General features: G+C 37.3%; 1 protein-coding gene across 13 annotated transcripts in view; it reads left to right on the top strand.

Moving 5' to 3' along the window:
- plekha7a (pleckstrin homology domain containing, family A member 7a) overlaps window positions 1-13,350 on the top strand; it is a 108,329-nt gene that overhangs the window by 53,376 nt on the left and 41,603 nt on the right. For 12 of the 13 annotated variants that reach the window (XM_048167974.1, XM_048167966.1, XM_048167973.1 and 9 more), the window contains 4 exons: window positions 3,710-3,824; window positions 4,965-5,069; window positions 7,639-7,711; window positions 10,453-10,553. In XM_048167974.1, coding sequence (XP_048023931.1) covers window positions 3,710-3,824; window positions 4,965-5,069; window positions 7,639-7,711; window positions 10,453-10,553 — 394 coding nt within the window. Of the gene's footprint in view, window positions 1-3,709; window positions 3,825-4,040; window positions 4,144-4,964; window positions 5,070-7,638; window positions 7,712-10,452; window positions 10,554-13,350 lie in introns of those variants that run through there. The other variant, XM_048167977.1, reaches the window with a different exon arrangement.

Raw genomic sequence — 13,350 nt, 5'->3', positions numbered from 1 at the left:
CAATAAATCTGCAAAAATGTCAACAATTCTGTGTTTTTCTGTCAAGATGGGGTGCTGTGTGTACATTAATGAGAAAAAAAATGAACTTAAATGATTTTAGCAAATGCCTGCAATATAACAAAGAGTGAAAAATTTAAGGGGGTCTGAATACTTTCCGTACCCACTGTACATGGATGCAGTGTGTGGTTCACACAACTTCATGAATGAACTCCGTGACATTATTCTGAAGTTTTCTCTTCTCCCAATCGTTAAACTCTGTCAACACAACTCACTGCACAGTCTCTGCTCCGTATCTTCATCCAGACGGTGCAAAGAACGCAATGGCAGCGTAGGCAAAACAGCAGCATTGCGATATTCATTACGGCACCGTATAATATCTAGTATGTCCAAAAAAATTATGTTCACTTCACCTGTGACTGGTCATAATGTTTTGGCTCAACAGTGTTTAATGACTGACTCTTCAGTCTCTGGTGACCCCAGCCTTATAGACATGAAGTGGGCTTGTTTGATGTCGATTCCACAGGCCCTGTGTGGCCACAGATGCCCCTTGACATATCTTAAGCACCAGAATATTTTATTTTAATAGCTTTTGTTTTAGTTTTAGTTAACTATAACAACACTGCCAGACTCAGGCACAGTCAGATCGTATCAATTTGTATAGCATTTATATTTTAGGCTAGCTTGGCAATGCTTTTAGAAATACTGATCCTTTGATGTCAGTTCTGCACTATGCTGCTCTACCATGCCGATTCTTTCCATACCTTTACTAAGAGCCACTGAATAAAAGGTGCTAGAGAGGTTTGAGTGCCCAAAGCCCATGGAGTCCTGAAATGTGCATAGCTATAAGGACAATCTGTTTCTGTTTCTTTTGTATGTTGGCTCTTTGAATGTCTGGCCATCTGTTCTAGGACTGTAAGTGTGAGAGTTGTGCTGTGAGGTTTCCTCGACTCTCCCTGTTGACTCTACCTCTTATATAACGACAATCTGATTAAAACTGATGAAAAAGAGCAAACATATGTCATGCAGATTTATGTTAATGTTTGGGTGTCATGGTTCTTAGAGCATATTGTATGAGAATAGATTTAGGATGACAGAATGACAATATATTGTTTTATGTTTTGGCATACTTCAGACTGCTCAAGGTCAGAGTGTAATGACAGTTATGCAAAGCACAGCTTTCAGTTTTTTTGTTGTGTAGGCAGTAGATTGTGTTTACTAAAAGTTTGAAATTATGCCAGCTGGAATCGGGAGATGAGACATTTTATCTATAATGTTCAATCAGGCATTATTTTTGCCATAAAAGACCGATAGAACAGATTTAACTCTCTAACTTAGATATAAAAGCAGTAAATTGAGTCCGCTCTGATTATTTTAATATTGAGACTAATAGAGGACACTTTTGGTTCCTCTCTGACTGAAGAGGAGCCAAAAGCAGTGGTTCTGTCCTAGTTTGCCAGGAGCCTGTGTTTCTGAGTTTTGATAGCTGAGATATACATTTAATACCGTTCAAAAGTTTTGGGTCTTTTTGGAACAAAATAATACTTTTATTTAGCAAGGATGCATTAAACTGACAGTCAAGACATTTATCATTTTGATATGTAGAATATTAAAGCAGTATTTATCAGAAATATGTTCAAAAAGGTGTTTGTCAGTTTGCATAAGTTCATGACCCAGCAATAGAACCTGCCTGTCGACTGCCTGAGGAATTTAATTTGACATCCAAGCCAATGAGTGCCGAAGGGAAAGTTCATTCTCTGTCTAATCATGGGGAATTATACTTGACACATCACAGCAACTGTAATCTACTAAAAGCTTTTTGAAGTAAGCCTGTGATATTAAAAACAGGTACTATGCATCTCTAGTGTGAATTAGAAATGAACAGAGCAGATGCTGCATTAGAATGCTGAGCTACTTCACTTCCTACTACCTGCATAGTCAGCTGACTTCTAACAGCCATGGAACCTCATAAGTGACCATTTTGGAGTGTTCTACATAGGCAGCTAGACACTTATAATGCTCTGTATGGGAGACTTAAAGGGATAATACACAAAAATGAAAATTTTGTCATCATTTTCTGTGGAACTGCAAAGAAGAGTTGTTGGTTGTTAACACTTTTGGTTACCCTTGTCTTCCATTGCATGACATAATAAATAAACACATTTTGTAGTATTTTTTTAATAGTATTTTTTTTTTCCTTCTATGGAAGTCAATGGCTACCGTCACCTGTCTGGATACCAACAAGTTTGGGAAAATGGTTGGAGCATGTTATGTTCTCAAATGCACGTTACTGCAGTCCAAACTCAGAGAAGATGCAGATATGCTTTCAAGTGCAAACCTCATTTACTGCAAACTAAGAGGCTCTGAGATACTGAAAACACCAGGTCATAAGCTGCTCTCGTGTAAAAGGACACAGTGCCATGTATCATTCTGGCTACGTTCACGCTGTCAACAACCACATGTACTTACAGGTGTGAGTCTCGAAATGTCCTGTTCAAACAGCGTCTCGAATACTGTCTTGTACGAATATGCAACGGGAGTCAAGCCCATATTCTCTTACCAGTAATCATGGTGACAGTGACCAAAATAATATCAAAGATGGCGACGTCCATAAAATGGAAAAGTCTAATCACTTTTGATATGACAAGAGCCCAATCGAGCAGCAAGTTCATCCATCAAATCTTCATTAACCAACAGTAGCTTTTACAGCGACGTATTTGAGTCACTCATAAAACCGGATCTAAAACCTTCAGATGACATGCAAGTTACCAAAAGCAAAACCACATAGTTCACTTCAGAATTCGAATTTCCTGATAATTTACCCACCCCCCATGTCATCCAACATATTTATGTCTTTCTTTCTTCAGTCGAAAAGAAATTAAGGTTTTTGAGGAAAACTTTTCAGGATTTTTCTCCATATATTGGATTTCCACAGTTACCAACAGGTTGAAGGTCCAAATGTCAGTTTCAGTGCAGCTTCAAAGAGCTCTACATGATCCCAGACGAAGAATAAGGGTCTGATCTAGCAAAAAGATCTGTCATTTTCTAAAAAAAAAAAAAAAAAAAAATTCTATACTTTTTAACCACAAATGCTCATCTTGCATTTCTCTGCGATACGCCACCCATTACGTAATCACGTTGGAAAGGTCACACATGATGTAGGCGGAAGTATCAAGCTAATGTTTACAAAGCAAACGAGCAAAGACTAAGTCAAACGGCCTTTACAAAAAAAGGGTAAATCAATGATGTCGGACGATTTTGAAGTTGGAGGAGAAAATGAGATGGAGTTTTTCGCCTTACCGCAGTACTTCCACCTACGTCACGTGTGACCTTTCCAACATGATAACGTAATGCGTGATGCATCGCAGAGCAGTGCAAGATGAGTATTTGTGGTTAAAAAGTATATAATTTGTTTTGCTAGATCAGACCCTTATTCCTCGTCTGGGATCGTGTAGAGCTATTTAAAGCGGCATTGAAACTGCAGTATGGACCTTCAACTCGGTAACTGTTGAAACCCACTATATGGAGAAAAATCCTGGAATGTTTTCCTCATCATTTCTTTTCAACTGAAGAAAGAAAGACATAAACATCTTGGATGGCATGGGGATGAGCAAATTATCAGGAAATTTTCATTCTAAATTGAACTAATCCTTTAATTCCTCAAAGAAACTGCTGTACCTGTTGAAAACCATCACTGTGCTCTCCTCTACAGGACTGGCGGACACATGCTGAAGCAGCCACAGACGACCACACGACCCTCTAGTACAATTAGTGAGGCCTCCACTAACGTCACCTCTTCCACTGTGGACACCACTTCAGGCTCAAAGGTCAGTAACAACCTGATCCTTTTGGATCGACAACAAAACTAATCAAAGGGTAGGAAAAAAGACCTGGTATTTTGTAGAGATAGAAGTAGATGACAGTACTTCTGTATATAGAACGAGACGAGCAAGGTAACTTGACAAGACTCCTGATGCAGAACATTCTCCATGCTTGGTTAGCATCTGTTCTGGTAATTAGAGTGTTTATTCTTCTGGGCTGAGGCGGCAATTCCCTAGTGCTGGCGACACAAACAGTGATCAGAGCCCCTGACTGCTATCTCTGAGCAGACACAGAACATCGATGAAACGGATTGGGATTCGTATTGTGAGTGATTTGGTGCATATCTGTGTAAGGATGCATTGTTTGGAATGTGATGCACATGAGCTGAATAACATGCTTTTTTTTTTTTTTTTTTTTTTTTAGATATTTAACGGTATAATCCACTCAATAAGTAAAATTTCAGCAGTATTTATTACTGTTCCAAATTTCTCACTTAATATAATTTTATATATATATATATATATATATATATATATATATATATATATAAAATATAATTTATAAATATTATATAGGGGACTTTCATATATAGTGTTGGACAATGGGAAGCCTTCGAGTCAAAAAGTTTAGGAACCACTGATCTAAAGAATTAGACCTTTGCTACATAAAATCAGCTGGTGTTTGATGCTAACTTATTGCATCATAATGGAGGCTTTGCTAATCATTATGTTATTTGACCTCTCAGAATGCATGTGCAAAAATAACTGAAGTGTTGTGATGGCTGACTGCCATATAGTTTGATTAAAGAGATGCAGAGAAACGTAGCAGCAGGAACGCTGCCCGTGTCATCTCCTGTCTGAGTTTGGACTATTCTAGATGAATGAGTGCTTGTAGCTCTTGTCGTTGGCAGTGATGGCGTGCAATAGTGATGTATTAGGCGTATTAATGGATTGGCATGTGTGGTTGGTGGGCAGCATGTAGGCTTACGTTGCTGTGCCCACAGAATGCCAGCGGATGGTGTGTAAGATCAGCTGTGCACCCCTGGCAGATGGTCTAGACTAATGGGTGATGAATGAGCTTTCAGTCCCCCTGCTCATCTTCAGTTTATGTGTGGGTGTGTGTGTGTGTGTGTGTGTGATTTATAGGGATCCAAGTCCAGTGGAAGGGTCCATAGCTTTGGCAAACGAGATCATGCCATAAAGAGGAATCCCAGCGTTCCTGTAGTGGTACGTGGATGGCTCCACAAACAGGTAAGAGAGTTTGATCAATGAGCTTGTTTACTGATTAACTAAACTTTTGCTTTCAAATTATACTTTACATGAGAGGTTTTTAGACTTTATAGACCCAGAGGCCCCAGAACCAGGAAATGGTATAAAAAGCCAGATTGTCATTAACACTTTATAATATGACTTCCACCACTGTTCAAGAGATGTAAGTCATAGACTGTCACTGTTTTTTTGTTTTGTTTTTTAAAGAAATTAATACTTTTACTCAGCAAGGATGCATTAGGAGTTTTATGTTGTTATAAACATATATGTTTCTATTATTTCTAATAAAAGCTGTATCACAGTTTCCACAAAACCATTAAAGGTGCCCTATAATCAAAAATTGAATTTATCTTGGCATAGTTGAATAACAAGAGTTCAGTACATGGAAATTACATACAGTGAGTTTCAAACTCCATTGCTTCCTCCTTCTTATATAAATCTCATTTGTTTAAAAGACCTCTGAAGAACAGGCGAATCTCAACATAACACCGACTGTTACGTAACAGTCTGGAGTATAATATGTACGCCCCCAAATTTGCATATGCCAGCTCATGTTCAAGGCATTACACAAGGGCAGCCAGTATTAACGTCTGGATCTGTGCACAGCTGAATCAACAGACTAGGTAAGCAAGCAAGGACAACAGCGAAAAATGGGAGATGGAGCGATAATAACTGACATGATCCATGATATCATGATATTTTTAGTGATATTTGTAAATTGTCTTTCTAAATGTTTCGTTAGCATGTTGCTAATGTACTGTTAAATGTGGTTAAAGTTACCATCGTTTCTTACTGTATTCACGGAGACAAGAGCCATTGTTATTTTCATTTTTAAACACTTGCAGTCTGTATAATTCATAAACACAACTTCATTCTTTATAAATCTCTCCAACAGTGTGTAATGTTAGCTTTAGCCCGTTAGCCACGGAGCATAGCCTCAAACTCATTCAGAATCAAATGTAAACATCCAAATAAATACTATACTCACATGATCCGAAGCATGCATGCAGCACGCATAACGAACATTTTGTAAAGATCCATTTGAGGGTTATATTAGCTGTGTGAACTTTGTAAATGCACTGTATATAGAGTCGAGAGCTCGGGGGGCAGGGAGTGTGAGATTTAAAGGGGCCGCGCGCTGAATCGGTGCATAGTTAATGATGCCCCAAAATACGCAGTTAAAAAAATTAATAAAAAAAAATCTATGTGGTATTTTGAGCTGAAACTTCACAGACACATTCAGGGGACGCCTTAGACTTATATTACATCTTGTGAAAGAACGTTCTGGGGCACCTTTAAGCAGTACAAATGATTTTAATATTGATATGTTGTTGTTGTTTTTTTTTTTTGAGCACCAGATCAGCATAGATTTTTCTGAAGGATCATGTGACACTGAAGTCTAATGTAATGAAAATTCAGCTATGCCATCACAGGAATAAATGGCATTTTAAAATATATTAAAACAGAAAACACATTTTAAATTGTAATAATACTTATCAGTATTACTGTTTTTACTGTATTTATGATCAAATACTTTTGGTATTTCACAATTTCACTATTGCTTTTCACAATACATATCGCTTCAAAGCAGCTTTACAGAAAATGCATGTCAACACTAAAATTTAGAGTGAAATGTTATCAGAGGTGACTGTGTCCTAGTAATGCATTTCAGAAATGTACATAAACAAATCACACAGTTAGCTAACAACACAATGTATTAATTTTAGGCAGAAACAATGACCTTGTTGAAGTAATTATTACAAGTTGTAATAATTACTATATTATATAATGCTAAGCAGCTCATCAGTTAAAAAATTATAATTAGAAATCAGTTAGAAGTTAGTTCATAATTTGGGATGTTTTATAAAATTCTGTTTCATATCTTATCTTGAGTTTCTTTATAGGGACATTCACGGACGCCTAGTTTAAAATTATAGCCTTTAACCATGAGTAATGTGACAGGAAGACAGAAGTTACACATGGACATACAGTAATGGTGTTTCAAAACCTAGTGAGCTGCACATTTTGACCAAATCATTCAATCTGGTGGTACCAAAAAGACCAAAACAAGTTTTTAAAGTTTAAAACCCCATTTTGGTTGACCACAAATCTGAATATTGGGGGAAATGCGTCTCCCTAAACATCAGTAGTGGTCACAGCCCTGCAAGACAGCATCTTTGGGCATCATAGGCACTTTTGGGCAGCTGAAACACATATTTTGAGCATGCAAATGCATCAAAAAGCTGTCTAGATAGGCAGCTCATTTGGTTTTTCTTTTTGAGAGCCAGCCAGTCAGTTATACAGACACAAACACACATGAACACACGTCTTTCATGGCATGAAAACATCAGGAGGGTGTTTACATGAATAGTTTTTGATAATAGACTTTGAATAAACTCTTTAACGGGAAGTGAAACGGTGCTGTCAGGGGAAAGTGCTGCGAAATTGCCTGCTTGAAGTCTGTTTGAAGTGCTGTCTTTCTCCATCAGATGTCTACAGCTGCCTGAGGGTGTATGTTTTCCCATCAGTGTTTGTTGCTTTGTACTTTCAGGACAGCTCAGGGATGCGGCTGTGGAAAAGAAAATGGTTTGTTCTGGCTGATTATTGCCTCTTCTACTACAAAGGTGAGTTGCTCTACCAAACATCCAACAGAATCACATTTACACAGACATGCTAACTTTTCTCCCAGATAATGATTATATTATCATTATTTTGTTAGTAATAGCATTATGGTCACCCAATCCTACTTCAACAAATTTTTTGCTCTGTACTGTCCCCAAAGTTTAACATGACACATTTAGCAAACTCTGAAAGTAGTTTACTCAGGGAAATTAATATGATGTTTTTGGGTTAATTATCTCTCACATATTTATGCAGTTTCTTGGATCACACCAAACCCTCTCTGGGAATTCAACTTGCTATTTCAGCTGACTCAAACCTTGTTTGTGTTGTTGTAAACAAACAGTGATTACAAGAAGAGAGAGATACTTTAAATTCTTTTTTTATTAAATAAACGTAAGTAAAGTTGAATTAAAAGTATATTTTATGTAGTAAGTATACTAAAATCAATGTACTAGTAGTATAAGGGTACAATGTCAGTACTTGGGACTAAATTGGCATAAAAGTATATTTTTAAGTGTACTTTAAAGGCCCACTGAAGTGCCTTGGAACACACAGCATTACTCAGTATGTTGACATAATTTCAACTGAAACAGGAAGACAGGGTGGGACATATCCAACAGCTCCTCCACTTTAAAAAAAAAAAAAAAAAAAAAAAAGCCAATAGCATTTCATTTTTATCACAGCTCGGCTGTTGAGCTCGGTAAAACCTCCTTCTATTCTCCTCCATATTAAAACGGGATTCAAATCCGATACGGTTTGTGGTCCGGATATGATCCGCTTTGTGCTTTCATGTCTCTGGACCGGATCAGACTGTGTGTGCGCTGGTGCGGTTCACGTGACACTAATTTGAAGCCAGACTTTATTCACCTCAATGGAAAGCATATTTACACTGTCTGAATCGTTTCCTATCCCCTATATAGTGCACTATGTGCCATTCACCATGTAGAAAATGGTAAATGTGTGGAACAAGTGATTTCAGCGGCAGCTTCAGCGTCTATTTATAATGTAGGGGGCGGGACCTTTTAGATTCTAGAGAGCATTTGATTGGACAGAAGATCTGATGAGAAGCTGAAGTCTGCGGTGATGTCATAAAAATCTGTGATCCATTTTAGCGGAAGTGAGACTGAAAGTTTTGAATGCTGATATCTCCTAAATGCGAATTTTGTCGTTGTTTTGGAACACACCAGCTTATTCATAACCTTAAAGGGATAGTTCACCCAAAAATGAAAAATTGATGTTTATCTGCTTACCCCCAGCGCATCCAAGATGTAGGTGTCTTTGTTTCTTCAGTAGAACACAAATGATGATTTTTAACTCCAACCGTTGCCGTCTGTCAGTCGAATAATGCTAGTGGATGGGAACTTCTACTATAAGAGTAAATAAAACTTGCATAGACAAGTCCAAATTAAACCCTGCGGATTGTGACGACACATTGATATCCTAAGACACGAAACGATCGGTTTGTGCGAGAAACCGAACAGTATTTATATCATTTTTTAACTCTAATACACCATTATGTCCAACGGCATTCATCACTCGATTCGTTTGGTCTGATCGCGCTCTGACAGCGGCAGTGATGTCTCGCTCTCATTGAAGTATATGAGAGCATCAAATCATCATTTGTGTTCTACTGAAGAAACAAAGTCACCTACATCTTGGATGCTCTGGGGGTAAGCAGATAAACATCAAATTTTCATTTTTGGGTGAACTATCCCTTTAAGGCTAACATATTCATACTAAAAGCTAAAAAAAAATACATTTTGATTTCAGTGGGACTTTAAGTGTAACAGTGTCTGTCCCGATAGCCTCGTGGGCAGCGCTGTGACATACAGTGCCGTTGCGCTTCGAGCAACCCGAATTCGACTCCCGGCTTGCGGACCTTTCCCAATCCTGTCCTCCCCGTATTTAGTGTAGCACAGTTGAATAAACTTCCTTGTTGTAAGGGAGAGCTACATTAAAGGCATAATTCACCAAAAATGTGTCATTATTTGCACACCCTTATGTTATTCCAAATCCTTATGCTGTTGTTTATGCAACACAGTAGTTTGTTACACAACCCTTACCATACAACTTATGAAGCTTGCTTTATGTGAAAAACAGACGAAACTTAAGTTGTTAATAACTGATATTCTGATACATATTGAAATTAATCATAGGGATATGCTTATTAACGAAAGAATAACTGCAAACAGATGATAAGTGAGTAAATAAACATTTTAGGGTGAGTTATCTCTTTCGCTGTCAACTTTATTTCATGTATCAAATATTTCACCATTTTAATTATTTCCCCCCATGTTGTTGTAATGGGATGTAATCCATCCTGTTTTTCCAGTCGGTCTGCTCTTCCCAGCCACAGACCCCCTCAGTTCCCTGCTTGTTCAAATAAAAGCGCGACCTGCCTCGGTTTGGAATCTCTCCTTCAACCAACCTTGAAGTATTTTTAACCTATTATGTCCTTATCAAGCCACTGTTATCGCTTGTCAACCCAGCACTCAATCTCTGCTTCAGACACACCCACACATAAACACACTCTCACTCCCGCGCTCCACTGGAAAGAAGTGGTCAGGGCGAAACAAGGAGGCAGAGCGAGGCTAAACTTAAATGTGTGAAATGTGATGATGTTATCAGAGTGGTGTGAGAAAGACAGGTCAGAGAGTATCACATGCCAGGAAGGAAGAGAGAGAGAGAAAGACACAGTCACAACCTGACTTGTTGCTCAGTTGGATTGTTTTCTCCCCCACAGACAGTCGTGAAGAGTCGGTTCTGGGTAGCATTCCTCTGCCCAGCTACACTATCGCTCCTGTAGGACCTGAAGATCACATTAGCCGCAAATATGCCTTCAAGGTAAGATCTCATTTTAACAACGAGCAACATACTTAAGTATTCTTCACTTCATTTTGCAACTGTTAACCTTGTGCTATGTAGCAATGATGTTTACTGAACAATTTAATCCAAAAAAATGAACATTCTGTCATCATTTAATTATTTACTATGGAACACAAAATGAGAATTTTTAGAGAATGTTCTGTAGTTGGTCAGTGAATGAGGACTGGAGCTTCTAAAAAGATACATTAGCACACAAAAAAGTATCATAAAAATGGTCCATATGACTCTTAGCATGAGATTTTTGAAGTCATATAATAGCATTTGACTGTTAGCATTCAGACATAATTCGATCACATGACCCCCGGTGTTGTTATTCTTAAAGGATTAGTTCACTTTAGAATTCAAATTTCCTGATAATTTACTCACCTCCATGTCATCCAAGATGTCTATGTCTGTCTTCATTCGAAAAGAAATGAAGGTTTTTGAGGAAACATTCCAGGATTTTTCTCCATATAGTGGACTTCACTGTTTAAGTTTAAATGTAGCTTCAAAGAGCTCTACAAGATCCCAGACGAGGAATAAGGGTCTTATCTAGCCAAATGATCGGCCATTTTCTAAAAAAAAAAAAAAAAAAAGTTATATACTTTTTAACCACAAATGCTCATCTTTCAGACGTAGGCGGAACTACCGCTGTAGCCGAAAAACTCCATCTCATTTTCTCCTCCAAATTCAAAATCCTCCGACATCGTTGTTTTACCTTTTTTTTTTTGTAAAGGGCGTTTTACTTAGTCTTTGCACGTTAACTTTGTAAACACTGGATCAGAACTTCCGCCTACATCAAGCGTGACCTTTCCAACGTGATTATATAATGCGTGGCGCATCACAGAGCAGTGCAAGATGAGCATTTGTGGTTAAAAAGTATATAATTTTTATTTTTTTATTTTTTTAGACAAATCCCTTATTCCTCATCCGGGATCGTGTAGAGTTCTTTGAAGCTGCACTGAAACTGACATTTGGACCTTCAACCCATTGAACCCCAGTGAAGTCCACTATATGGAGAAAAATCTATAATATTTTCCTCAAAAACCTTAATTTCTAAAAAAAAAAAAAGACATGAACATCTTAGATGAAATGGGGGTGAATAATTATCAGGAAATTTTAATTCTGAGGTAAGCTAATCCTAAAACTATTAAAAATCATTTGTATTAATTGAAATAAATCAGAAATAAAACAAAATATGAATATTAGATGAAAAATGCAAACTTGCACCATTCAGAAAATGTTGCCTTGGCTGAAATAAACAAGTTTAAGTACTAAAATTAAACAAAAACTAAAATAAATGTAAATTAAAGCTAAATTGAAATATTAAAAAAGACAAAAATGTAATTATTAAAACTAAAATTTTCATTTTGTGCTCCATGGATGAAAAAAAGTTTTGAACAACATGTGAGTAAATGATGACAGGATTTTAATGTTTATGGTCTGTAATTGACAGCTGTCCAAAGCAACCGATTAACCAAAATAATATGACCTGTAAACACCCTGTCACAATTTATATTGTGCTAATGACCCACAGACTGTAAATACTCTTTGCTTATTCATCTAAATTGTCTCGCAATAGCTGCTTCCTGTTTCCCAATCAGCTGTCTTTCTGTTTTGTCATGTGCAACGGCTGATTACTTTGGGTCACTGTGCAGTTATGAATATGCATGCTTCATTATCTTGCATGGCTTCAGCCCTGTGTATAGAATGCAGAGAAGATGCATGTAAATAAATTCAACATCAACTTAAAAGTTCAGTTGCTGCCTTCATTTTTTTTTTTTTTTTTTTTTTTTTTTTTTAAGTATAATCAAATTGGCTGTACAAGTCATTTTAATTCATCTGGTCTAATTGAATCTCATAGTAACTTTAAAAAGGAAGTTGAAATTTATTAAAGTGATAGAAAAACACGTTTCCATCCCATGATTTTTTTTTTTTTTTTTTATACAAATCAACCTTCTAGTGCACTGACAACACAACATAACATGGGTATTTTCATACCATTTAGAATAAATATTTCCAAGTTATCCAAGCTGTTTTTATACATGTACAGCTTCTCGTATTTGGTGCCTATCTATGTGCAAGTGTTTTTGTAGGCAAAGATTCAGCAGTGGTTCATGTGGATTCATACCCTGCAGCTTGTGCGGTTCATTGTTGTCCTCATGGGGTTCATGACACAGAGTGAATGTATGGGTCTGTACTCATCCTGAGGGCAACAAGGTTACATAACCAGTCTACCTCTCTCTGCTCATCTCCTTCCTGCCCCTGTTCTCACAGCTAGAGAGATATTTTTCAACGTGGGAGCAGAAGGAGACCACATTCCAGTTTTCAAGAAGAAGATCTTAATGCTTAATGGCTTAAAGTGCAAGTTGATATCAGTTTGCACTTTGCAGCACTCCTGTTTCACTTTTCTTCCTTAACGGATAGTTTTACACAGCCTACGGTGTCACGTCGTCCTCCAGGAGTGCTGTTTACAAAACCGTTTACCCTTTTGGCGAGAACCCAGCTAACACAAATATGTGTTGCTAATGTTCCCATTATGTTATGAATACATCGGTTATGCTGAACGTTAAAGTCACCATGAAATCAAAATTGACAATTCATATTTTTTTTATGTAATATTTATTATAAATGATTTATCTGTGCACATCATTTTTTTTTTTTGTCACTCACATGAGATCACAGCAATAGCTAACCACAAACATCTAATCAATTCCTGTGGGACAAAATCAAATCCAACCCTACATTTTTTTCTTGTTCAAGAAGCTGTTGGATG

This window comes from Megalobrama amblycephala, linkage group LG19 (genome assembly GCF_018812025.1).
Source record: "Megalobrama amblycephala isolate DHTTF-2021 linkage group LG19, ASM1881202v1, whole genome shotgun sequence".
Lineage (NCBI taxonomy): Eukaryota > Metazoa > Chordata > Actinopteri > Cypriniformes > Xenocyprididae > Megalobrama > Megalobrama amblycephala.
This window is presented reverse-complemented; position numbering and strand designations above follow the sequence as displayed.